At 35.6% G+C, this 26068-nt stretch overlaps 1 protein-coding gene across 1 annotated transcript in view; it reads left to right on the forward strand.

Moving 5' to 3' along the window:
* Nucleotides 1-1375: 1375 nt before the first annotated feature.
* The window catches only part of LOC147068374 (frizzled-10-B-like), a 32877-nt gene continuing 8184 nt past the window's right edge, over nt 1376-26068 (forward strand). Inside the window, exon 1 of the mRNA XM_085952261.1 lies at nt 1376-2131. Within this exon, the coding sequence (XP_085808387.1) occupies nt 1901-2131 (231 nt within the window). The 5' untranslated portion in view covers nt 1376-1900. The remainder of the gene's footprint in view (nt 2132-26068) is intronic.

The raw sequence follows: 26068 nt of genomic DNA on the forward strand, positions 1-26068 counted from the left end.
GTATCGTTAGTTTCAAATTACACTAACACCGTTGCAAAGTGATTTCGTCGTGGCCGCAATGCAAGAAAAATTTATCCTTCCTCTACCTGGATCCTGGAATATCCTTGATACGCACCAGTTGTTGAGCTGGTAGTGGTATTCTACTGAGTACTAAAGTAGGCTTTTTACGCCGTTGGCCAACTTTGTTTGGTCTTGTGGATATAAAAATCCATGTAGGGGAATAATAAGTTAGAGTTAGACTATTGGTTATTTTATTTGTATTAAGAAAACATTCCACATGCATGACAACAACATATTAACTTTATGAAAACACGTTTTAAATACGCATAGCGGTGCATTCAATTATGTATGGCAATCGTAAATTCAGATTGGAAATAAGTTTTTAAAATAACACTATCTTCATTTATTACTAATTTCATTTGGTTTCAATATCTGTCATAGAGAATTCTGAGAATTCTGAGAATTCATAATACTTTTTATTTTCAAATCATTATAGGAATTCAAATAAAACCTAATATAATATGATAGTTAATTCACAGAATTTAAAAACCACTAGACCGGTCGACAGTGAAGATGTGACCTAGAACCTGGCTCTGCCGCGTGTTACAGATAATATGTCTGAAGAGTTTTTATCTGCCCTGCCTTTTCGTCATGTTTACAGAATTATGGTGTCCTAACAGGCTGCTAAATACCACCGACAAAGTGTATACGGCGGACTTACTGGATACTGACGTTGACATGATCAGGGAAATCGCTAAAACAAACTTCTGAGCGACATTAATTCTTGAGGCCGATAAGAGAAGGAGAGGATAAATCGATACGTGAATTAAGACCCATAATTGCTTATAATTAACAACCAATCCTCGGTAAATGTTTGTGACGATACCTATACATACACTTTGCAAATTTTTATTCTCTGTTCTAAGCTACAATACAGTATCTTCAGATTGTCATCAGTCAGATGCAGTCAACTGTGCAATGTTAATTGTTATACATATTAAAACAGTGTATTCTCTTCTTTTGTGGTGTCATCTTCCAAACGAACCTACTAATAATATTAAAATATATAAAATTCTTATTTTTTTGTCGATTACTATTTCGGTTGTAAGTCGTAATACAATTATAAAGACTTGCCAGTTGCTTTTGACCCAAAAGTATTGCATGCTATCATATTAGAATAAATGAAAGACTATAGTATAATAATATTATTCTGCAGAGATTATTAATTAAATATTATTAAATTAGTTTTTTTCAGATATAAGGAAATCCCGCCACTGAACAACAGCCATTTATATTTTTTATCGGTCATATGGCGCCGTCTCTTTCTTGTCAGTAGGATGCCGCTAGCAATAGAAAGAAATGGAAGAATGCATTCATTCCAAATTGGAGATCTCTCCAAGCCGGTTATGTGGCTCAGTTCACAGTTCTCTGAAGATAGGGTATCGAAAGACTACTCCGCCGGTCGAATTGCGCTTGCGTTCCTCACGAACATTTACATTTTTGGTATAAGATTGCGCGATGAGAACATGACGTATTATTTGTTGTGGTTCTTGTCAAAAGTTAGCAATCAAAACTTTCAGGTTAACTTTGGATCAGTGTTTAAAGAATTAAATCTACATTTCATAATGTGAATTTATTTAAAGATCGTCAACAATTCAGTGAATTTGACTTTTATTATGTGAGTTTTTATAATGAACAGTGCTGCTAAAATCGAAATAATTTATAATAATAAAATAACATTCAATACCTATTACTAATATTGTAATTATGGTACATGTATAATTATATGGTTTTGTGTCAATCCTGGATAGGTTTTATAATATAAAAGTTACGATGGATTGTTGTGAAGCGACTTTTGAAGTTTGTTTTGTTTTGTATTGGCTAGTGGTTGACAATTAATATGGCCAACCGCGATGATTTTTTGTGTTTGTTGACTGTTGCTGTGTTGGGATTTTTGATAACAGTAAACGGTGAAACTGACGTTGATGATATGGAAGTGGAAGACCAATGGGTTCCACCGAAAAGTCAGTGTGAGAAGATAAGCATACCAATGTGTCAGGATTTAGGCTACAACCTCACTGTCATGCCAAATTTAATGGATAATGCCGATCAACAACAAGCCGAAAGAGGGGTAATTGTTTTCACTCTTAATAGTCTTACAAAGCTCACGTTTATAGGTACTGACTGCCCTTCAATTTTTATGATTCACGGAACATTGACCGCCGCGGAGAATTTGCCGCAGAGAAAAGCACAGTCCTATTATATTATATTTTAATTACACATTTTTGTTTGTTTTCCATTGCGTTACTATCAATCGGTCATTATTCAGAAACTTAAAAAAGAAAAATTCACCGATGTAACAATTGTCATTCGGTGTAACATTATGTAACAATTGAAAACCTTGCATCAAAAAAAATTTACAGCTTTTTTGTTTGTCTGGAAATCAATCATTGGTAGTACATACGTGCTTATTTATTTATTTTCTATTTTATTGAATAAATTGGTATGAGTATAAAATATTCCAAAGTTTCAAATTAGAATAGCAAAAATATAAAAAAAACCGTTGTGAATCTGGAATCAAAATGTCATAATTATTTTTATCATTCATCTTCGGTGACGGATGTAGTAGCTGCCATCGTCATAATATGGAGTTTGTAACCCTCTTTCAGTGAAACGCACGAATTTTGGGCATGATGAATAGGTAGGATATCGTCATTTTTAAGGTATTGAGCAGCTTTAAAATATACCCGGGGGCCCTAAATTTCAAGATGACTGCCTTTTGGGTAATTGTGCCGCAGAGGTGGACACGAGCTTTTATAATTTTTTTTTACGAAAACACTTTATTCCATGTAGACAATTATAATAAATACCCTTTTCTGTCGACGCATCGGCTTTTCGATCCAATAATAGTTAATTGAAAATTTGAAATTTTCATACATTTTGATACACCACAAACTAAGATTATTTGAGGTTAGGTTTGGTTTGGTTTGGTCTAAAAAGAAAGTTGTAAAATCTCATGTCCACCTCTGCGGCACATTTACCATTTTTTGGTTTGGACATTTGTTTTATTGTGCTGAATATTGTTTTAAATTCGACATTTTTCAATTGGAAGCGACAAGATGATAGCTGCACAATAAACACAATTTTGTTCTGATTTGATTGATTATTTTCTATACTAGTAAGTACAGAAAGTTTTGATTCGGATTTGTTATGTTATGATGATAATAATGTTCAATATAATATGTTACCTCCTGTGTTGATCTCAGGAAGAATTTTTCGTTTATGAAAATACAATAGGTACTTATTTATTATCGCTATCAACGCATTTCGGATAAGATAAGCAAGCCTTTTTTGTTGAATGTGACTATCACAATAATATCACAATTATCAACAATATCATCTTACCATGATACTATTATGAACACCCATGTTTCTCAGTTCCATGATGCTAGTACGCGAGGGATTTATTCTGGTAGAGGTAGACCAAGGGACGTACTCCTACTTATGCCCTTCTAACTACACTTTCCCATACTCCTTAAAGCCCACTTTTATGTCTTACTAGCAACCGCAATCGGGACTCCTCCCACGGAGACTGAACTGACATCAGTGTGCCAAGCGCCAGAAACCCCATATCCAACATATTTTTACCGAGAGCACCACGCTCCCGACATTTTGTACGCGATAGAATGTCTTCGTGGGTACAGCATATTATTGCAGATGCCACCACACTCGCTCACTGAAGAAGAACGACTCCAACCCACGCAGGGTGAAGTCCACGGCTGTCGGCCCCACATCGGCGGACGGTATTGTGTCTGACACGACTGACACGCAAGGGTTTCTTCCATCTAATACTCATTTTGCCGACTACCAGGGACAACAAAGCCCCTGGTAGTCTTTAAATTCGCCAAACACCGAAGAAGAATAAGAAGATCAAACACTTTAAATGAAAAGGATTAAGACCAAACGTCTAGGTGTCTCCGTGCAATGGACAAAAACGTCAAATCAGTATCGCAATCAGAAGACAGTGTCGGTACTTTTTTGACGGTCCTATTTGTATTGCAATTGCAACCTCGGGTATTTAATTTTGAAATGTTCCTCATATCTATATGACCCTGAGAGGACGCTCTACAGAATCGGCCTTGAGAATTGAAAATATGATTTTTTTACATGTGGTCCATAATAACTGGTCTACTAGTTAATATAAAAAGGTTGCCGCCAATGTTTGTCTCAATAAACTCCCTACAAGTGAAGTGAAGCTATGGGGTGACCAAAAAATAGTACTTTCTAATAAAATTTATTTTCTAATAAATTTACTAATAACATTTAATGTTACTAAATTCAATATGTTTATCAGTTCTTTGGTGGGAAGTATTGCAACTGATATGATGGATATGATAACTTTTTTGATTATGTGTTGGCCACGATATAAACTTAATAATATATTAATAACTTTTTAACCTGAAATTGTCTGAGAACTAAACATACGAAGGATGTTGACATACATATCAACCTACATTTTTATTTCATGTGCTATCCAAAAAACATTACTAATGAATAGTGCTTATTTGTAATGTTTAGGACCTACATATTAAAAATAATAGGTATTGTTTAATTCTAATGCATATTTTTTAAAACGTAGAATTTACTGTCTGCCTATAAAAAGAAAGTGACTTTTTATTGCCTGCGCAACTTCACTTTTATACTAGTGAAACAAGTGGTAGGTAAAGCCAATGGGCGAAATTATATATTATATTAAGAGTGCCTAAAAATAATTATTAACATACAGTCACTAGACACATTATTTTTTTATTAATCCATCGGACTGGCGGGCATATAAAAAATGACTATAAAAAATGACTGTCGCTAGAAAAAGTGTCTGACAGGGCTGCCGACGCAATTAATTATATTGTACTTTTTAAATTTAATTTATAATATATTTTATTTTATTTAAGTTTTGTGCATCTAATGCCGGGTCCACACTGGCGCAAAACAATGTCGCGCGACAACCTCGATAAATTTTACGATAATTATCATAATGGCTTAAAAATTTTACGATAATTATCATACTTATCGTAAAATTTAACGAGGTTGCCGGCAACATGTTGCCAATTTGGACCCGGCATAATATCCACTGTGGTTCACGTAGTGGCATGTACCTGTTTTCTGGGGTCAACTAATTCAAAAAGTAAACACCCATAATAGAATTTTTCCAGTTTTGGTTGCATTATATTCCAACTCATTTCCGATATTATTAATGGAAATTTCTCGGTGTACATAGTAAACAAACCTACGAATAAAAAAAGACAGTAAGGAACACAGTGATTCATCGCAGTAAAAACTGGCAACCAAAATGGATTATATAATATATTCCATCGTATTATTTTCTCGAAATCATAAAGATACTATAATAGTATTTGAGTATCAACCTATGTTCAATTTGAATTGGGTTATAATAATAATATACCCGTAGATATATCAATAGTATGTTTGCCACGATATCCACCCAAGTTATCAGTATGTACTTGCACAGGTTTGATTAAAAACTATGATGAAATTAACATTTTACAAATATTATATTATTTTGACAGCCCTGTTTTCTGATCAGCGGACACGTGCAGGTGGTGTTTATCAAATAATAATGTAAGATTGTCCACAATAATAATAATGTAGAAGGTCGACAATAGTAATAATAATGTTTTTTTTTAAATAAAATCTCCGATGATTAGTGATTTTTGCCAAAAGATCGATTTAAATTAACGTGCGTACGACGCCGAGGTCGATTTCATACTAAATTATATTTGAATACCGAGCTCTTCAGCCGCCCCTTAACAGACATCGGAGTATGCTCATAAACATTTTATTCTTATGTGTGCTATTAATTCCCAGCCCTAGTGAATACGCCGTAACGAAAAATCATCCGAATGTATGATAGATTGAAGTTTTAGAACCATTTCTTACGTCAGTCGCGAAGGGTGGAGGCAGGCTTTTGAGAACCAACATAAATAGTGCACTAAAATAGGTTCTACATTATTAAAAGGCCCTGTAATATTTTATTATTTATAGACGCTCTCATCATAAACCAGGGGATAGAACATTCGTTTCGGCAAGTGATATGTTATAAAAATTTCACTGTACAGTGTGCACTATTTATGTCGGATCTCCACAGCCTACCTTCACCCTTCGCCACTGGCTTATACATAAGCTATAATTTAAATTATAAACGATTCTAAATAATAAATACGTGTATACCAAAATACTGTTTGAAATAGACGAAGGTTATGGAAACGTTTACAAGTTTACGTAATATTATTTATGCTTTTCTTCTGATCTTCGTGAAACGTATGAAACAAATCAAAGTTGCTTAGGAAGTTGGAATAAATAAACCAGCAGCTAGGTATTTGCCAGATGCGATCGCCAATGAAGTCGTACAAAATTCATTGGTTTATTAAATTCGACATAATGATTTAAGATTTTAAGTTGTAGGTAACACGAAACGATGGTAGGTACCTACGATACGAAAGATGCTTATAAAATTATGTAATTATTGTAAATGTAATAGGTATACTTACTTAATATTATGAGGTAAATGTATGATATTTCAAATATATGTGGCGTTCAATTGGCATTGATTGTGGATATAAAATGTACATGCATTGAGCTTTCTCTTGTTTTCTTTTTTTATGTTCATTACTATACTACGGTTATAATATAATATGTGGAGGATGTATTTTTTGAGGTGCTGTATCTATTACAATCAATTAATGTCAGTTTGCCAAAGCAAAAGGGAGGTAAGTCTAACTAAAAAACTAATTGAATATGTACCTATGCCAATTTTAACAATGTTAAGCATTGTGGTACGATCAATCCAAAACTTGATCTTTTGGATCTCCTGTAAACTGTTAAGTTATCACTGTTATCAGTATTTTTGTTATCTCCAACTTCTTTTCGCACACAGAATAATCAATTTAGTTATACACGTTACGGATTAATTTATTAGGAAGGTACTAGGTAATTCGTTCTCATAATGAACATTTATTTCTTTAAGTCTCAGTACGTCCATTAACGCCATTTTTATGTATGTATACACCCCTCTAAACCCCGCTAACGCATACCGCGTCGACAGGCTATTGCTATTACATCTAGTATAATGGGGTCTCGATAGTCTGATGTTATAGTGGGCGCGCGCGGTTATTGCAACCGTCCGACTATCGATCAACGTTTAGGCACCTCTTGTTGTTTATTATTAATTATTATTATTACTTTGCAATACTACGGCGCACAATATTTCCCCCCTTTGTAATTGGGGCGGCCATTATATTCTTTCGGTCTGATTTACAAAAGGCCCGCCACTCGCAAACACAATACTTTTCAATGGAGCGAAAAGGGGTCTCAAATTAGTCGTTTCAACACAGCCACATGCTCTCCTACAAGAATAATCTCTCTAGGTATGTTTGCGTTTGTTTGTAGGTAGATTCCTACCACTGATATGCAGGGCTGCCAGTGATTCGTTGGAAAATGCAGGAAATATGTAATATCTCGTAGAATTGTAGATAGATATAAGTATAATTTATATACCTGGTCCATAAACAATTTTTTTTATAAGATCATAGACAACCAAACACTGTAGGTTAGCGTAGTTAATGTTGAAACAATTACCAGCGAGGTGAAGCTTCTTTACTACATATTATAATTATACAGTGTACGGTACACAGTATGTTATGACGTACCTACAATATAAACATAAACCCACACGTACTCAATATTTTATTTAATTTTCAGATTTTAAAATGACCTAATTGCAATTAGGGGTTTTATTATAATTCGTTCTGAATAGAAAAACCTCTAAAATAATCAAGTTCGTCGTCACCGTTGATTCTAGGGGAAGTTCTAGTTGAGACGTTCGCGTATTATCCACGCTCACCTAATAAGCTCAGTTGTCGATGCTGCTGTCGAAACGTACAAATTGGTTCATGCAACCAGATAATATATTATAATCAGTCATGTATTAATTATTATTTCCATATAGCAACATGTTTCTTAAAAATATGTCATTCATTTATAAATTTGAGATGGCTGGACTGCGCCACGATAGATTTAAGAATGCTCGGTCAAAGCAACGAGAGTGTCAGCGCTGGATCGTCCAAGATGGAGGAAGTTTTTGAAGAAGGCCAAGACCCGCCAAGGGTTTTAGTGCCATAAATGATAATGAGGACATTTACAAACATACCAATAACGTTGTATCGTACATTAATTGCCGATCAATTATTATTTATGTAATTATTACAATCATATCGTTTTTAGCATAATAGTTATGAACATTGGACCACCGTGAAGCATTCATTAATCGTAAACAACCACCATAGTTGCATATCACAACAGCGAAGCGTGGACGAATTATTCTGTGAGGAACGCCTTTTAAGAACTCAGTTCTTCTGAAAAAGATCTTTTGTTAATTGCTGATCGAAGCTCGTTCAATATGGTTCACATGTTTGGCCATCGAAATGGCAACCCTACACTGAACACTGAACAGCAGAACTCAGGTAGTTCAATTATATTATTATGAATAGCAGGCAAAACCGCCTCATCGCATCGGTTTATGTTCGTTTGTAATAGAAAACTACTTTTCCGTGTACGAAATATTTTTTTTATAGAATAAAATATTGTGGTGTAAATGCACTATTGAAACGTATTTTATTTATTATCGCGGTCGAATGTATAGATCCCTAGATGAGCAGTAAATATTACCCAAGCTAGTCATGCGTGTGACCTACCTATTTTTTCAACGACAAGTTATATTGCGATCTGTCGCATCCACAAGTGGTTATCGAATGCGCATGGCTTACGGTCATAATTTTTAGGATCGTTAGTGTCCGTTTGTGTCATCCACGCTGTCTAGCCTATTAGATATGCCGCACCACAATATTAGAGTAAACATTGGATGCTTCAGATAATTGCACTAATTCGTGAGTTCCATTCATACTGGTTTGACGTGTCGTAGGATGCCGTTAAAAGAGGGGACAAAACGTAGAGATGGCTAATCGACAGCCAAATCACGGGTCACGAATCTCAGTCATGACTCATGAGGTTCTGACAAAGAAGTAGTATTAATATTCCATTTACCTACATAAGTTGTTTTTTTTAATATTTACGGGGGGTGTCTAGACCCGTAAACTCCTCTTGTGTGCGCGCCTGAACGTTGCCGATATCATTATTGCCAAGCACTCATTTCCGTGTGAAAAGAAAGTTGGGAGTAAGCTCGACACAATCACGTGTCAAAACAGAACAATCCATCAGTGGATTTTAAGCAGGTTCATGACGAAACTAATATCAGTCGTACTTTAACTTAGGTATTATTTAGACGTTTTTCATCTTACAATCATTCTCAGGTAGAATCACTCCCCTCCCCCCGTCTCGAAACAATGACCTTCTTAGTTGAATGTAGTTGCGTGCAGAGCAACACCGCGATGGTGGACGGCGAATCGGCCCCAGCGAAGCACCCCGCTGTTCGGACATGTGTTAGTCCCCCTCGTAATGACAAGAACCATGCTGTGATATCTCGCTTCTTCGTCTCGGATACATTCATTACGAGACCATTATTATTTTTAATAGTCTCCAGTCAACACACTCTATCTGATCGGAAGTGCAACACCGAAAAGGGAAATTTCTCATCGTTCCCAATTATTAGGGGGGAAAATATGTACAGTCTTTGATTTATGGCGAAGTCTTGCAAGGAAATCATTGATAATAAAAAACATTGTCATCGGTATGATCGCATTACATTTGAATATAATTAATTAGCATGACCTTTTCATATAAAGTTTTATTAATTTCTTATGGTTTTAGATTTAATCAACTGGATATACCTATTATATTATAACTTATTTCGGTACTGTTCGGTTATACGGAATACAGCGGAAAACGCATTTTGAAAATAGCCGATAAACTGGATTATTTGTTAGTTTGGGTTAGGTTAGGTTGGGTTAGGTTTGATTATGTTAATCTAACAAATAATACAGTTTATCGGCTATTTTCAAAATGTGTTTTCCGCTGTATTCCGTATAACCGAACAGTACCCTTATTTCTTATTTATAACATAATTGACATAACTATAAGATTATTATAATTATTTATAGCTAGTAATCTACTCGTCTCTCGCGGTTACCCGAGAAGTAATTGTATTTTCTATTATTATCATTTTATCAATTAATCTGTTCTGTATTTATATGTACGTACCTGTACCTGTACGTGCTGTACATACCCTGTACGGGGTCAATAATTGACTGAGCAGAAAAATTCAGAAGATTATTTTTAAAAACTTATTAGTTATTAGTGTATTACCTACTTACAGGGAAATCGAATTATTCACGTTTATAGCCATTTAAATTGCACACTGTTTTGAATGAGTAATACTAGTGTATTTTTCTTGTATCTATTCTTGAATAATGCAATAACCCTAGACTACCGTAAATTTTACTAGATAAATGATTAAAATATCCTGGAATTGAAATATGGCTTGTTTTTTTCTTCAGCTGCTGTCATTATTATCTTCGGGGGATCAATTTTTCGTGTACCCTACTGATCACTATTAATTTTATCCCCACTGTTTTCAGACTCCACAGATTAACAATAATAATACTTATGTAAATGCGAAAGCTAGTCGCCATATTATACTAAGACTTTGAGAGCAGTTTTAGTTTATGATTGAATGGGGTGCAAGTCATAAAACGCAAGAAATATCATCATCATCATCAGCCGGGGTCAATCCACTGCCGGATGAAGGCCTCCCCAAGCTTTCTCCAACTCTCTCGGTCCTGTGTCGTTCGCTGCCACGTATTTCCGCCGAACTTTACCAGTTCGTCAATCCAGCGGCTTTTAGGGCGACCCTGTGGCCGTTTCGTACCCCTTGGGTGCCATTGGATGACGGCATTTGTCCAGCGGCCGTCCTTTCGGCGAGCAATGTGCCCCACCCATCTCCATTTCAGCTGTTTGGCAACGTCTATTACATCGCGTACTCTTGTCTGCTTCCTAACCCATTCGTTTCTCTTACGGTCCTTCCGCGTGATGCCCAGCATGCACCTCTCCATGCCTCGCTGTGTGACTCTTTGGACATCTCTCGTGTTGAGGGTCCACGTCTCGCAGCCATACGTGAGCACGGGTAGCACACATTGGTTGAACACCCTACGCTTAAGACATAATGGTAGGTCACTCTTGAAGAAACTATTCAGACGTCCGAAAGCACTCCATCCCAGCTTTGTTCTTCGAACAATTTCATCGTGCATGCTTCCGTCTATGGACACCTGCTGTCCGAGATAGACGTAGCTGCTGACTTGCTCGAGTTGGGTGCCAGAAATACAGATAATCGCAGGGTCCGAAAAACAGTTACTCATCACTTTTGTCTTTGAGACATTTATCTTTAGACCGACCGTTTGACTGACATCCGCGAGTTCTTGCATTCTACCTTGGAGGCCTTTCGGGTCTTGTGAGAGTATAACAATATCATCTGCAAAGCGCAGGTGACTGAGGTGCTCTCCATTAATTGGAACACCTTTTTCCTCCCAATCAAGTTTCCTAAATAAGTCCTCAAGAGTAGCGGTGAATAGTTTAGGTGAAATGGTATCACCAATAAATATAAGTATAATATAAGCAAGAAATATAAAGCCCCCTAATGTCCACAACTATTTAGCAATTCCATTGAATGCGCGTTGCGTTTACGTGACAAACTTTCAGGAATATTATATTATTTATACAGACGTAAATATTGAGAAAAATAATGTCCACAACTATTTAGCAATTCCATTGAATGCGCGTTGCGTTTACGTGACAAACTTTCAGGAATATTATATTATTTATACAGACGTAAATATTGAGAAAAAAACGTATTCTTTTAGACGTGTTTAAGTTTATCCCATATTTCTGCACACTCGAGAATCGAATATTCATACAACCACATCTAGAAGGTAACGCACTTCTCATTATCGTTGTGTTCCTTGACGGAGCCTAATAATATTATTAATTAACTATCGAAGTTGTAAATGTAAATAAAATTAAGTGAACCTGAAATATGATGTAAATGTCATTCATTACTTTATAATAAATAATAATATTATGTATAGTATTTTATTACGTCTGTAATCTACCGCTATTGTCGACGCAGGCACAACATTGCTAGCGAGCGGTTCGGTCATCAAAGATCCACCACTCCCGATCAATGTTTAGCGGCGGCGATACATCCTCAGTGATAAAAACGATACGAGTGATAGGTAAATAATTAGCTGCGAGAGCGCCACATCTTATCTGTGTGTTTCCCTTATCTGCATTTAAACTGCGGCGAACTCACAAAGGGCTGGCTGACTTAATCGCCAATCGGCATTTCAGTATTATCGTTTATCATTTACGAGTTTATGACCTCGTGATGTCAACTAATAAAACTTTATGATTAGTGAAAGCTGTGTTTGTTTCTAAATTACGGGATCGCCGGCTTGTATTATACTTTCGTATTTTAATTCAATTAATGTACCTACATAATCCTATTTCCTTTCACAATTTATTAGTATGCATCCCAGTAGGTACCATTAACTTTCATGTTTCTTAGAAAATCTAACTGCTAATTTCTTATTCAAACAGGTAAATAATTATCCTCAAATGGACTTAATTTTATGACCTTACCTTCACTGTCGGCAGCCCTGCTTTATTGGTACCATGTCTATAAGTTTGTTAGGGCAATGGAGCCCATCATTCCGAGTAGTGTGAGGGGTAGGTATGGCGAAACAAAACAACCATCGGCGTATTTATTATATTAAGAGGGTAGGGTATCTGTCACAGAACAGAATGAATATAAATGAGTCAGCCAGTTGCCATAGACCAAGACTTTGAAGCCAGTTTTAGTTTATGACTTGACGAGTGGAAAGGCATTAAACGCAATAAAAACATAGCAATACGTCTTCATATATTAACATTCGTATTGAATGCTCTTTGTGTTTACGTGACAAACATTAATGCACACGTAATACAGACGTGAATATTGAAAATAACATATTTTTTAACTCATGGTTAAATTTATTTCATATTTATCCATACTCGAGAATCGTACATTCTTACCACCACCCACCTTACCCATAAATAAACGCACTTCTCAATATGTATAAGAGTGCTTCAATTATTATGTAAATTGTAAAACTTGTTTGTACATACCTATTATTGTCTAGAATTATCTTTATGAACTTCATATTGTAACTTATGTTTGCTCCCATCACTAATAATTGAACTCGAAGGAGGCATTTCACCGATGTATCTTAACCAATCATATAATTTGCACCATATAAGATATAATTAAACCACTCGTAACACTACTTCATAACTCTATTTAACTTTGTCACAGTATCGTGGATGCTCTTGCATTCCGTGATTATGTCACTATGTTCACGTTCACATATTGTGTTTTTCAATCAAGTAAAAGTGTATCATAGCTGCAAGGTAGATAGATTATTTGGTTTTCATTTCAATTATTTTAATAATAGCGACTAAATTCAAATTTATTTAAGTATAATGAATACCTATGACAAATTATAAATTTAAAGCGTTCACGACATGACATAAAATAAGTGTTTTAAAATAATTTTTCAAATAAGAATAAGTACAGAGGAATGTGAGTTAATAATACAATAAGAAATAAAATAACAAAAATAAAAGTAGATGGAAGCACACATAGAGAACTAGGTTGATAGACCCTATCTTAAAAATACAACAACAATGAAACGTCGTAAAAAAACAACGTCCACCTAAATTCACTCTCACCTAAGTGGAATATATAAATATTCGAAGCGATTTCATTAAAAATAGTTTTGCCCTCCCAATTGGCATTACTAATGGCTGGTTAGTTCTGCACCTTGGGAGGACAAACAACAAATGCCCTCGATTCCTAACATAATTATCAGACACACAAGCCAACACCACCAAGAATGGCAGTTTCCATTTACGCCGCGTATAAGTCGGAAAAAATATGTAGCTAAATAGTCGGATAGAGCCACGAATAATATCCATACAGCCGAAAGTAAGTGAGTCTCAAAAATTTCTTCTGGATCCTCTCCACCATAAGGCCATACTTCAACTGATGCGAGGCCCAGACGATAAACCCACTCTCAAGTCTGCTTCTAACTAATGAGAAGTGAGGATACCGTAACATCCGAAAAGACCCGGGAAGTACGCAAGACGAAGCCCAACATTTTTAGCGCCTTTTTACTAATGGTATCCATATGACCACTAAACTGATTAGTTTACCCTCCATCTTTTTACATTGCCTGGCGTTGGTCCCTGATCATAGCATCTAATTGGCTTCAAAAGATGAGACTATGTCAAGATGAGGATCCAAGCCAACCCATCACAAGAGCGGGATAAATTCTCATACTCACGTAGGTAATCATAACAATCTGGTGTCATCGAAGTTTTAGATGCAAGAGAAAACCTGTTCTATAGCAGTAGGTAACCAATGAAAATTTCAGTTTCCTAGGTGAATATACAAAAAAAAATATTATTTAATATAATTAAATAAAAAAAACGTGACATCTTTTTGCAGTCAAGTCAATCACTCGAGTAATTATCGCACTAATAGTACATTATTCGTTGTCATTTCGCTGGATTATTAAAATAATGTGGCTTATCCTGGTCGTATCTTTATTCCGTGATGTCATCAGTCGGCGAACGGTCTCTGAAGTCTATCGGTGCTTGTCAACCCCGCACCGCAATCGACTTATCGGCAGATAACAGTTTAGTGCCGACATTTTAGTTTCATTATCTCTTCAATGCTGGAAGTGGGCGTATAGCGGCGATCAGAAAGTACTGCGAAATAATGAAATACTACATTATTCGCAATTCAGGGATGCGTGATTCTGATTACTTCTGCCCTACTAGTCTGATCTATTATGATAATTAGCCATTATTGATTAACATGCACTAATTTATTCGAAAGTAAAATTTTTGTCTCAAAATATACCCGAAACTGCATACCTATTATCAATGGCATAACGTCTCAATTGTAATTTTATTGTTCGAAGTTTTGTTTTATGACATAGTTTCTAACCGCCTAAAAGCTTTTAGAGTAGAGATATATTTATATATGTATACTTATATAAATTTTATTTCAATAAGACATGAGCTGTATCGAGCGCATCATGCCAATCCTGCCAGAAAAAATCGATAACCATGTTTCTGTAGCATTCTTCGTTGACAGTAATCTGCATTGCCATTTTGGTTTTCTAAAAAATACGGTCCAATTACACCTCTAGCTAGACCATAAACGACACATAACCTTTTGTGGATGTGAAGGTGCTTCAAGAATAGGATGACGTAGGGATTCATTATTCGAAATGCGACAATTGTGCTTATTTACGAAGCCATTTAAAACCAAAAATGAGCTTCATCGCTGAAGATATTTTTTCGTGAAATTATGGGTCTATTTCAAGTTACTCTCAAGCCCAATCAGCAAAATTTCGACACACCAAGTGGTCATTCGGTTTAAGTTATTGTGTTAACTGTATTTTTTCAATGCTTCATGACTGCTGACTTCAAATGCAAATATTTATGAAGAATACTTCATGTAGTGTCATAAGTGAGTCGAAATTCTCGAGAACGACGTGTAATTGATTGTTCTGGATTTTTATCCACACTTTCATTCACAACATCCATATTTTCAGCAGTACGTTTACGTTTTTAGCGGGTTGGATTCTTAGTATCACAAAAATTCAGTGGCGAAAACTCCATACTAGGCGATTATTTAAAGCCTACCTTCTTAAGAAAAATAATTTTTATTTTCATGTTGATGTATTTATATAATCACAAATAATAATATATATCTATAACATTTATAACATCTATCGTATAATTGTCATAATTTTACGATCTTTTCCCATATTTCAATAAGCACCATCTATGGCATGGCATCTCTCGAAAAAATAGAACACACCGCGTTTCGCTTCACATATTGTATAGGATTATTTTCGCGTGAATCGACGGGTTTTTCAATATGAAGTTTTGTTCTCATTATTTCAAAATGTCTGGCGTCCCGCATACAAATGTACAAGCTGTTTCGTTAGCGCTTACGTCGCGAGAGCACATTTATTCAAAATAATTAATAATAAGATAATTTAAAAAATAATTTCTATGGGATTCAATCACATACATATGTATTGATTGTTGTTAAAAATATAAAATACTTTATCTCGTGATTTTTATTTATTTATTAGTTCACTCATTAGACAATTTAGATATCTGATATTGTACCTACCTAAGTCTGTGTTTTAAATATAGAAGTATTTTAAAATGTCTAGTTTTACGGGTTAAATTATAAATTGTTATGGAACATAATATATATACAACAACGTATATTTTCATAGATGATAGGATATATATTTTGAGCGTATGTTACGTTTATAAATGTTTAGGAAAATACATAAGTAATTAAAACTAATTGCTTATTTTTATGAACTAATTATAACAAACCAATTAAGCTCTTGAAATTTCTTCGTTTTAGCATACCTATTCATCAGTAGTAATATTGGGTTATCTTCTTATTTCCCGCAAATATATCTGACAAGCATGGTTACTCCCACAGCCTACCTCCTTCAAAAAGTCACCCTTCGCCACTGCAAAAATTACCATTTGACTCGAATTTTCCAATTAAATTACAAATAGCAAGCTATGTAGAGTAGATCGTTATTTTGACCATAAATTTTACGTAATGCCCGAAACGTAGCTTGAATAGAATATTATATTCAATATTGTTGTAATAAATTTTAATTTTTTTTATTCGCTGCACAACTGTGTATCTTTCCGTGATGATTTTCCAAACAATACTGAACAGAAATGTCAATTTTGGTGGGAATTAAAACAAAATGGCTGCTATGACGTTTTAAAAATCTATAATACTAATTTGATAACCTGTATTTTACTATAATGATAAAATTAGACGTTCGTAATGAAAGTTGATAAACGATTGGCTTGGCTTGCCTTATTGTGGAATGGTTTGCAGTTTTAAATGCCAGACTCAAGTCAGATATTAATAACGGCAGCGTGGCCCAGATTTATTGTAACAGTTCGATCGCCGAATTGATCAAAATTAGCTCACAGAAATGTACGCGCATTTGCATACACGCTGTATGTGAATTTCAAAGGTATTTTATTAATACCAGCTATTTAGATAAGCCAGTTTGTGCAGGTAGAATAATATCCACGCGCATGTGTTTGTGAAGCCCGAGACCTCTTTGATGCATGCCGGCATGTGGTTATTTTCATTTTGTTCATGTTAATATATTGCATGTATTTTATGCGCGAAGATGACTTGGCAGAGAAATTGCATTATTCATCCCTTTTATAGGTATTAGTATTCAAAAGTTACGACGATATAATATCATGGTATTAACTGTTAATTCTTGTAGAAAGAATAATAATTATTAATAATGACAGCTGCGAATGTCCCGACTCCTGAGGTACCTACAACGCCGCAGAATAAGTATGAATTCTTGCCATTTTTTGAATTTAGATTTTCCTACGATTATTATTAAAATATTTTTTTAATTGTCATACAATCGCCTCGCTAGACCTTGCAGGTCGCTTGGCATCCTATTCAAATAGTGGTAGATTATAATAAAACAATACAATAAATCTTTTTTACCATTTCCGATCCTAATAATAAGATCATCATATGGGTCTCCATAGAGCGGAGGTTTGTATTACCGGAATAATTGTTTTTACGAAAAATGTATGTGGCCACTTGCTCAACCTAATCGGGTCCATGCTCTGACTCTGACTGAACACAAATTGAAAAACAATACGTATGTGTATTTGCCAGATCAAGGGCTCTAACTTAGGACCCACTGCACTCTAAACCGACGCTTAAGTTGCTCGGCCATCGTGGGCGAAATAAATCTACGAATCACAAAACCAATTATTGACTAGGGGTGCCTGATTGATTACTTTATTTATGTATAGATGGAGTCATTGTTTTTTCATTGGGACGAATTTTTACTCGGTTTGTGATGATTAAATTGACATGAGTATAGTTTTATTTTTCGTACATTTAGATTATTGCAGTAAAAATATCTAGTTATACTTTCCGTCTTGTTTTTTTAATGGAGCAAGGGCTCATTATTGGACAAATGACTAAAAACTATTTCTCGTAAAAGTATCCATTCTTTATTATGCTTGATTAAGGAGCGAAGATGGTATATTATTTGAAAACTAAGTAGGAACCTACTAAATGTACTAATGGATAAATAACAATAATATGCTTAATTGACTACACATTTTATTTGCTTTAACATACTTAATGTGCCTAGTTACAATATCAAAGAAAAAGATTCATAATTGCAATGTTTGTGTAATTATAATAATTAATATGTATATCTAAACAATGTGTATTGATTACCCATACAAAATGTCACGTGAATTTAATTTACCTCCCAAAATACTATCCATGAATAATATTATTCTGATTCGATATTTGGAAGTAAAAATATTACGACTGAAAAACGAAATCATTATGACTGTCAAATGATCCATTCAAGACGTATCATTTTAGGGTGAAGAATAAATTTGATTAATCAATGCAGTTTTAAACTTTTCCGCCCTATAATAATCGTTGAACGTCAATGATACTTTATTAGATTTCAATAAACCCACCGAAAGTTGTGATGAGACAAAGTGTATTGAAAGTTATAAGCGACGTAATGATGTATTCTGACAACGTGATAAATGTCGAGAGACCGAGGAAACACGACTTTGAAAATGATGATATATTAGTGTATCTCAGAAAATGTTAATTTCTTTAAAGAATACCCTCGAATCAAATTGACGGGGTTTCGGGAAGTGGAAGTGTCAAATAATCAACAAAGTGGCGAAATTCGTGTGTTATACACCTACAAGAGAAGTTAAAGTAATTATTATAGGGTGATGATTTTATTATACACTAGAAAGTCCCAGATATTCCGCATCGAGTTGAATGTTGATCCAGCCATTCCCATTCGGATAGCGAGCTCTTTCTGCAATATGCCATCTCCCGTGATGTGTACCCCCAGGTACTTGAAGCTGTCGACGCTCTCGATGCTTTGTCCGTCGCTAATCAGAGGGAAATCTGGATCAGGACAGGTGCTATTACACAGGACGTTGGTTTTCTTCGCGTTGATTTTCAAACGAACGCGAGAGGAGTTGTAATGCAACCTGTCGATTATGCTCGGTCAAAACCAAATGCCGCCTATTCGACGCTTGCATTCTGACGGTGCTGCTTTACGGTAGCGAATCATGGCACCTTACGAAGGCTCAGAGCAACCGTATACTGAGCTTCGAAAACAGATGTTTGCGTCGAATACTGGGTGTGCGGTGGTATGACTTTAGGAGCAACGAGGAGATAAGAGAACGCACCAAGCAGCCTCTCATCACGCTGAAAGTGAAGAGGCGACGTTGGACCTGGCTCGGCCACGTGCTGCGGATGCCAGAAGAGAACTTCAACCTGGCTTGCCTGTTCTTCAAGCCGACCGGATTCCGGCGTCCTGGAAGGCCGCTAAATACAATCTACCGAGTGTATACGGCGGAGCTACGGGATGTTGGTTTGACCTGGAACGAAGCAAGAAGACTGGCGAGCGACAGGGATTCTTGGAGGCGCCGCGTGGTGTCCATATGCTCCAGCTAAGGGGCGGATATGGCCAAAGAAGAAGAAGAAGATTTAAACTCTAGTCTATACATTAGATTAGACCAATGATACTCAACCTTTTTTTTCTTCGGGCCAAATACATATTATATTTATAAATTAACGCGGGCCGTATCACTACTGGTGTGACGAAAAAAAACATGAAACCCCCCCTTTTTTACAAAACATTTTTGAGATTTTAAAAATTATGCGTGTTTTTTAAATTAATCGTGTGCAATAGCAACACTCTTATAATGACAATCCTCTTCGGGTGTCACTATCTGTGCGCCAAAGTCGAAACGAATCTCAAGATATACGAAATTCCTGATAATAAAATGTGTTTCGGGCCGCACATAAAAGCTTAAAAGGCCGCAGGTTGAGTATCGCTGGATTAGACTAAAGACTATCACTAAACACAAAGTAACGTGAACATTTTTTGAATACAATGTTATTTGTGTATGATCAAGTAACTACATTGTTGGTCGTTCCAAATATGTAATCCGAACTATTGCAGTCCCTTTTCTCGGTTTATAGTGAAAGATTAAACTTTCAAAGTCTTCCAAAAAGATATGGTAGATAGATGATATTATGTTATTTCATTTACGCACACATATAATATAATATATTATTTAGCCTGCTCGAGAGTGGACAGTGGACCAGTCACTAATATGCTATTTGATTATTAATAGACCTTCTCTATCAGATGCCGGTCGTTTTTTTACTGAGGATATCGCTCATTAATTATTTCCATTCATTACCTCTATTTCCCGTCCGGTAATTTTTGTCTGACCGCAGGTTTAGTGGCTGCTTGGCAGACTTCGTGATAATACCGCTTATTGGGTAGGTATGTTTAAAAAAACGTGTGCTTAATATATAATATATTATTATTTATTATATATAATATAATAATGTATATTTGGTAGGTTTTCCTATGACGTAGTAACTCGTATATTATATCTGTATACCAGAGGTAAACTATTGTAACTCAAAAAATCGTGAAATGGAGTTATTGTTATATTGTTACTTCATTACTTATCCTGCATACGTGATGAACAGCTGTAACTCATATTACTCTTATTATAAAAGTTAAAAATGTCATAGTAACTCCATAACTATTAGAGGTAAACAACAGTAAGAAAACATACAATTCTTTTGACGAAACTTATAATCGAACTACAGCGTAAACAAACAAAAAGGTTTTGATAAATAGATAAATTTTATCTTTTTCCATTCACGAATTCCACAAGTTGAAAGTTCCAAAAATCACAAATTCGTCTCTCCTGTAAAGTTGTCATTTTGGATTTACTGTAGTTTACCTCTGGTATACATATATTAGTCAGTTAATAATAAAACACATTACTGTCCTAACACGTGGTTACAAAAACTGTAATAAATAAATGTTAAAAAAGGTAAAGGCTTTTAGGGCGAAAGCACATTGGAAGCGGTGGAGGTGATGCAGAGCAATTACAGCCGAAAAGAGCCACCTACGCCGCGCGCAGTTTTCAGTGTACTATGGCTCTGGTGGAGAACACTGCAAGAAGCCGTGCGATGCGCAGGGGGCATATATACGGCACTACACTGTGCAAAGCGAGTGATTTTTGCGCTTCTTGTGCCACGCACGCATCGCACAGCCACTCGGTAGTGTGCTTTGTCGATTAGCAGTTTATGTTAACTGAACTGACAAACTGGGCTAAACTGCCGATGCAATGAACTCATTACGAAATTTCAATTAAAATATCGCTTCCTTTCCAAAGGGAATAATTTAATAATGAAAGAAGTAAAAAGGGTTAATCGAAAATGACATTTTTTCCAAATCGAGGCAAAATAAACTACTCATCTATATGCTTGTGCTATATTAATTTACTTTGTTATTGGTGTTCTGCCGAAACATGTTGCGAAATAATTTCGTTTTTGCCTCCACTGGAAAAAATACTTTTTTTATTTTACATAACGCACTTTATCTCTAGGGTCCAGATCATAGAACATATTATCAATTATGCGTTCCCTGGTCCAGATTTAGTAATGAAGGCAGCTGTTATCCCCATCTTTGTCATCTAAGTCGGTGTTTCTCTTACTTTTTCATTGCACGGTTTTTAAATCTGGAAAAAATCAAAGCTAACTAAACTAAAAATGTGTAGTTTATATTGACCGACAGTTTAATAGGTCGGTACCTATGTGATTTTATACCAGTAATTTATTATTATAATATTACTAGCTGACTCGGCAAACGTTGTTCTGCCATATAAATTATTTCTAGTGAATATTTTGGTTGTTAAATAAAAAATAACGAATATATCGTAAGTGTGTGGGGATGGGATTTATGACAGAAAGAGGAATAGAGCGCTGTAGACGATGACCGCCGATAAAAACAAAAAAACATCAACCATTCATTTTATCAATTCAAAATGAGTAATGATGTTCATAATGAATGAATTACCTGTGACAGGATCTCGTTATTTAATGTTTATGCAATATCCGTCTTGTCCCTTCCAGAAAATTAGCGGATATTGGAGAGCGTCGTATGAACGGTGTGTGTCAGCGATGAACTCCAGATTATTGTTTCTTCTTCGAATCACGATTTCTCGCGTCGATGTGCGGTCGCCAACCATGATTCCAGCAATGTCGTCAACAACAGACATATTGAATCGACGCACGTGCTCTCCAGCTGGTGTTTTATCAGTATTGGTGACAATAGCGTGATTGTCACTTTGCAATTCGTGCATGTGTGCTTTGAAGAATTTCAATAATTCATTGTGCTCATTCAACAGGGCGTCCAGTTCGCCGACGATGCGCCTGGCATTAGGCGAATTGAGGCTATTGTAGCCGCAACGTGCATCCACATGATTGATGTCCTCACCGCCCATGAAGTAGATTTGTAAAAAATTATGTGGTTCGTTTGGCATTGGCAGCAATGAGCCTACTTTGTGGTATACTTGGCCTTTGATTTTGAACGTAGAATGGAATTGTTGACCATTTGCCGCAGTATTGTGAACTATTTCTGTTGCTCCGAACGAAGTCATTTGGAAGCATGAATTGAATGTGCGAATGGACTTCAGGAACAGGTTTGAATCTGGAACCGTGCCGATGAGCAAGCCGTTCAATGGTTCTGGTGGTATCTCAATTTCTGGTAGTTGCACTTTTCCTAATGCGCAACACATCCCGACTGACTCATGTTTGAATTTGAGCGCATGACAATGGGGACATTCTTTGTCCATAGCACCAATCAGCACTTTCGGATGAGCGGAATATTCAATATCTGGCTCGTACTCGAATGCGAGACGAAGGAACAAAGCGGATATAAATGTTCGATGTACTTGTTGGCGTTATCGGTCATTTGCTACTGTGTTAACTACGAACCGGCGCGCTTGGCTCCGTTCCAATTGTCGTTGTTGATTTCGTTCAGCTCGTGCCTCTTGTGATTGAGATGCACGCAATTGCGACATGCTTACACGCACATTTTTGTTATCTTGTTGGATTTGTTCGTCTGTTCTTTCTGCTCTACTATTTCGCATGTTTGTTGCTTTATTCGTTCGACGGCCCAAATGGCCCCCCTTGCGTCTTGCTGGCATTGTGACTTTGATACACGCACATAAAAATAGATAAATTAAAATAAATTGTACAAAATTTTGCACGCACTGCGTTGTGATATGCCGAATGAAATGTCAAAATGACACGAGTTCTTCTCGGACGTAGCGCCATCTGTCATTCAACAACATAAATAATTTCGTTCTGTTTGCAATACGAACGACGGTTAAATTTGTTCATACAAAAATAATATAATCGCGATTAAAAAATGGGAGGATAAGGGTAGGAGGGAGAAAATTTGGAGTTATAAGTATTTTTCTATGCCAAATAATAAAAAAAATACAAAAAAAAAATTGTCAAAAAAATAAAAGAAAATTTTTCTGGATAGAGATACCCTTATCACCTAGCGGTATGAAATATACTTGTTGACCTATTCTCATACCTAACAAATATACATAAAAAAATTAATAAAAATCGGTTCAGCCATTTCGGAGGAGTTCGACCACAAACATCGTGACACGAGATTTTTATATATATAGAGATGTAGGTACCTAGGTAAATTCTTAAATTCGGTAAATTGAATGTTTTTCTTAATTCTAGAATAGAGGAGTAACAAGCTTGGTTTCAAATGTATTAAATTGGAGTTTTACCACCATTTATTAGGTACCTATTTATAGATAATAAACCCTTTCATAATATTATGTTTGATTACAAAGTAAAAAGTTTATTAATTGCTAATAGATAAACAAAAATTTTGTCGAAAACTTAAAATGGTGTAGACCTAGCTTATTGACAGTAGCCTATTGATATTTCATACTAACACAATACATGTTTAAAACGACTATAGGTACAGAATTGCGTGGACCATTTAACTATAAGTTCAGAAAATAATTTGTGAGAAGTGTACAAAAATGTAGATTAAGGTAAGGCAAAAAGATGACATCAATTAGTTATAATATTTTGTGATTATGTATGTTAAATATTATGTATGTTAATGACGATTATCCTGTTATGTTATAGTTATACTATACTACTCAGTTTATAGGTGACTACGTCTACCTTCTTTTGATCGTGTAAACTATTTACCATAACTGTTGTTCTATTTGGGTCGCAGTCATCAAAGAAAATTAGTAAGCTGTATAGTGTATGTAGGTACTATGTATACCTAGTATCTACTGGTGAATCTATGTATTTTGTTGTGTTGCGGGACGAACACTGACATCGAAAAGCTGGGACAACCGGTCATCGGGTCGATTACCCTCTCGCCTGACCGCCCTCGACTCCCTAATCGACTCTTTATCTCACGGCGCTGCCTCAAAAATAATTCCGTCAAACGACTGCCGCTCGACTTATCATCGAACCGGTATTAATTTGCCTCCAAATGGAAAAGACCGGTACGCCGTACCTTTACGACCGAGCTTTTAGATTCAATGCGAGTCCTTTTATCGGTTTCGATACGTGTATTTATATATTATTTCATCAGAAGATTGAATTTATTTAAACCTACAACGGCCAGGGTAGTTCGTTACTAGAGAAGGTCTTATAATTAGGACGTGCTTTCGACATAATTATCATTATACCGATATGTGGTAATTTCATTAGGAGTGTTTTTTGTTACTCAGATAGAACTTACGAAAAGGTTGGTTAACTATCAAACCTAGCTGAGCTATGATCAATGATTTTTATTTTTGGAAATATGGATGAAATTGATCCTGTCAAGATATTATTGAGATACGAGTGGCGCTACGTGACAAACAGCGACCGCAACCGTCGACTAATTATTGAAATCAAAATTTGGCGATAAGTCGATTTCAAGAAGGTTGCGAGATTTGACATCCTGATTATTTCCAGCGGGGCTAACTGAACTCACTGGTACTGATAAACAGTGACGTCCCGTGGGGGTAGGCAGATTGAGCGTCGCTTGGGGGCGGCAAATCGAGGAGAATCGATGAATATAATATATAGGAATAGGTACCTAAACTTAGTAATAACGAATATATCTTTCCATTAAAAAAATCAGATCACTGGTTGGAAACAAAATGTATTAAGTAATTAGCATAAAAGATTTAACAGGACTGTATTTTTTTCGTCGGTTTCGCGATGTCTAGTTTACTTCCGTCTTTGGACACCACTCCTTGATGACCAGCAATGATACGTGCAGATTTGCGAATTATATTTGAATTATAGATAAGTAGGTACATACTTAGGTACCTACCTAATTAATTTATCCAAATATTTTTCATTCATTTGTCATTCGCGAGTTTTGAAAGTTGTCAGGTGTATTTTTAAATGTATCTGAAACCGTGGACTCGCAATATTGTCTATTGAAGTAGAGATGATATTTTAATTTAATTTTGTGGTACCTATATATTTTGTTAAAAATGTATTTCTTTGATATTGAAGTCATGAAAGCATAATAAAAAATACTGTATAATGGGGTGGCATTTTGACACTGCCTAGGGGCGGCATTTTGTCTAGGGACGTCACTGCTGATAAACCAGCAACTGTTGACGCCTTTTATTCGTGATATACGGCAATCAGTGGTCGAAAAAGTGACCCAAAATTTAACGTCCCGAATGCGCTTCGTCAAGTGCCACGATGGCATCAAATAAGACGTCTACTGCAATGCTGTGTGTCTGCAGCCTTACCTTTTTATTGGCAAAGTTTTCATGACTATCAAATATCTTGCTCACAGCCCCTTCAGTAACAAATATTAAATTAACAGATAAAATGTAAGACAGCAAAATACTATTCGCTATTATTCGTTAGTAAACAATATTGTTTTAGACATCTTTTCAATATGAAAAGCTTCTAATTACGCAAATTGATAGATGCGTCCAATGCGACTGTCAAAAATGTAATGAATAA

The sequence above is a fragment of the Rhyacophila brunnea genome, unplaced genomic scaffold (assembly GCF_057557595.1).
Source record: "Rhyacophila brunnea isolate RB1 unplaced genomic scaffold, BYU_Rbru_1.0 scaffold_3, whole genome shotgun sequence".
Classification (NCBI taxonomy): domain Eukaryota; kingdom Metazoa; phylum Arthropoda; class Insecta; order Trichoptera; family Rhyacophilidae; genus Rhyacophila; species Rhyacophila brunnea.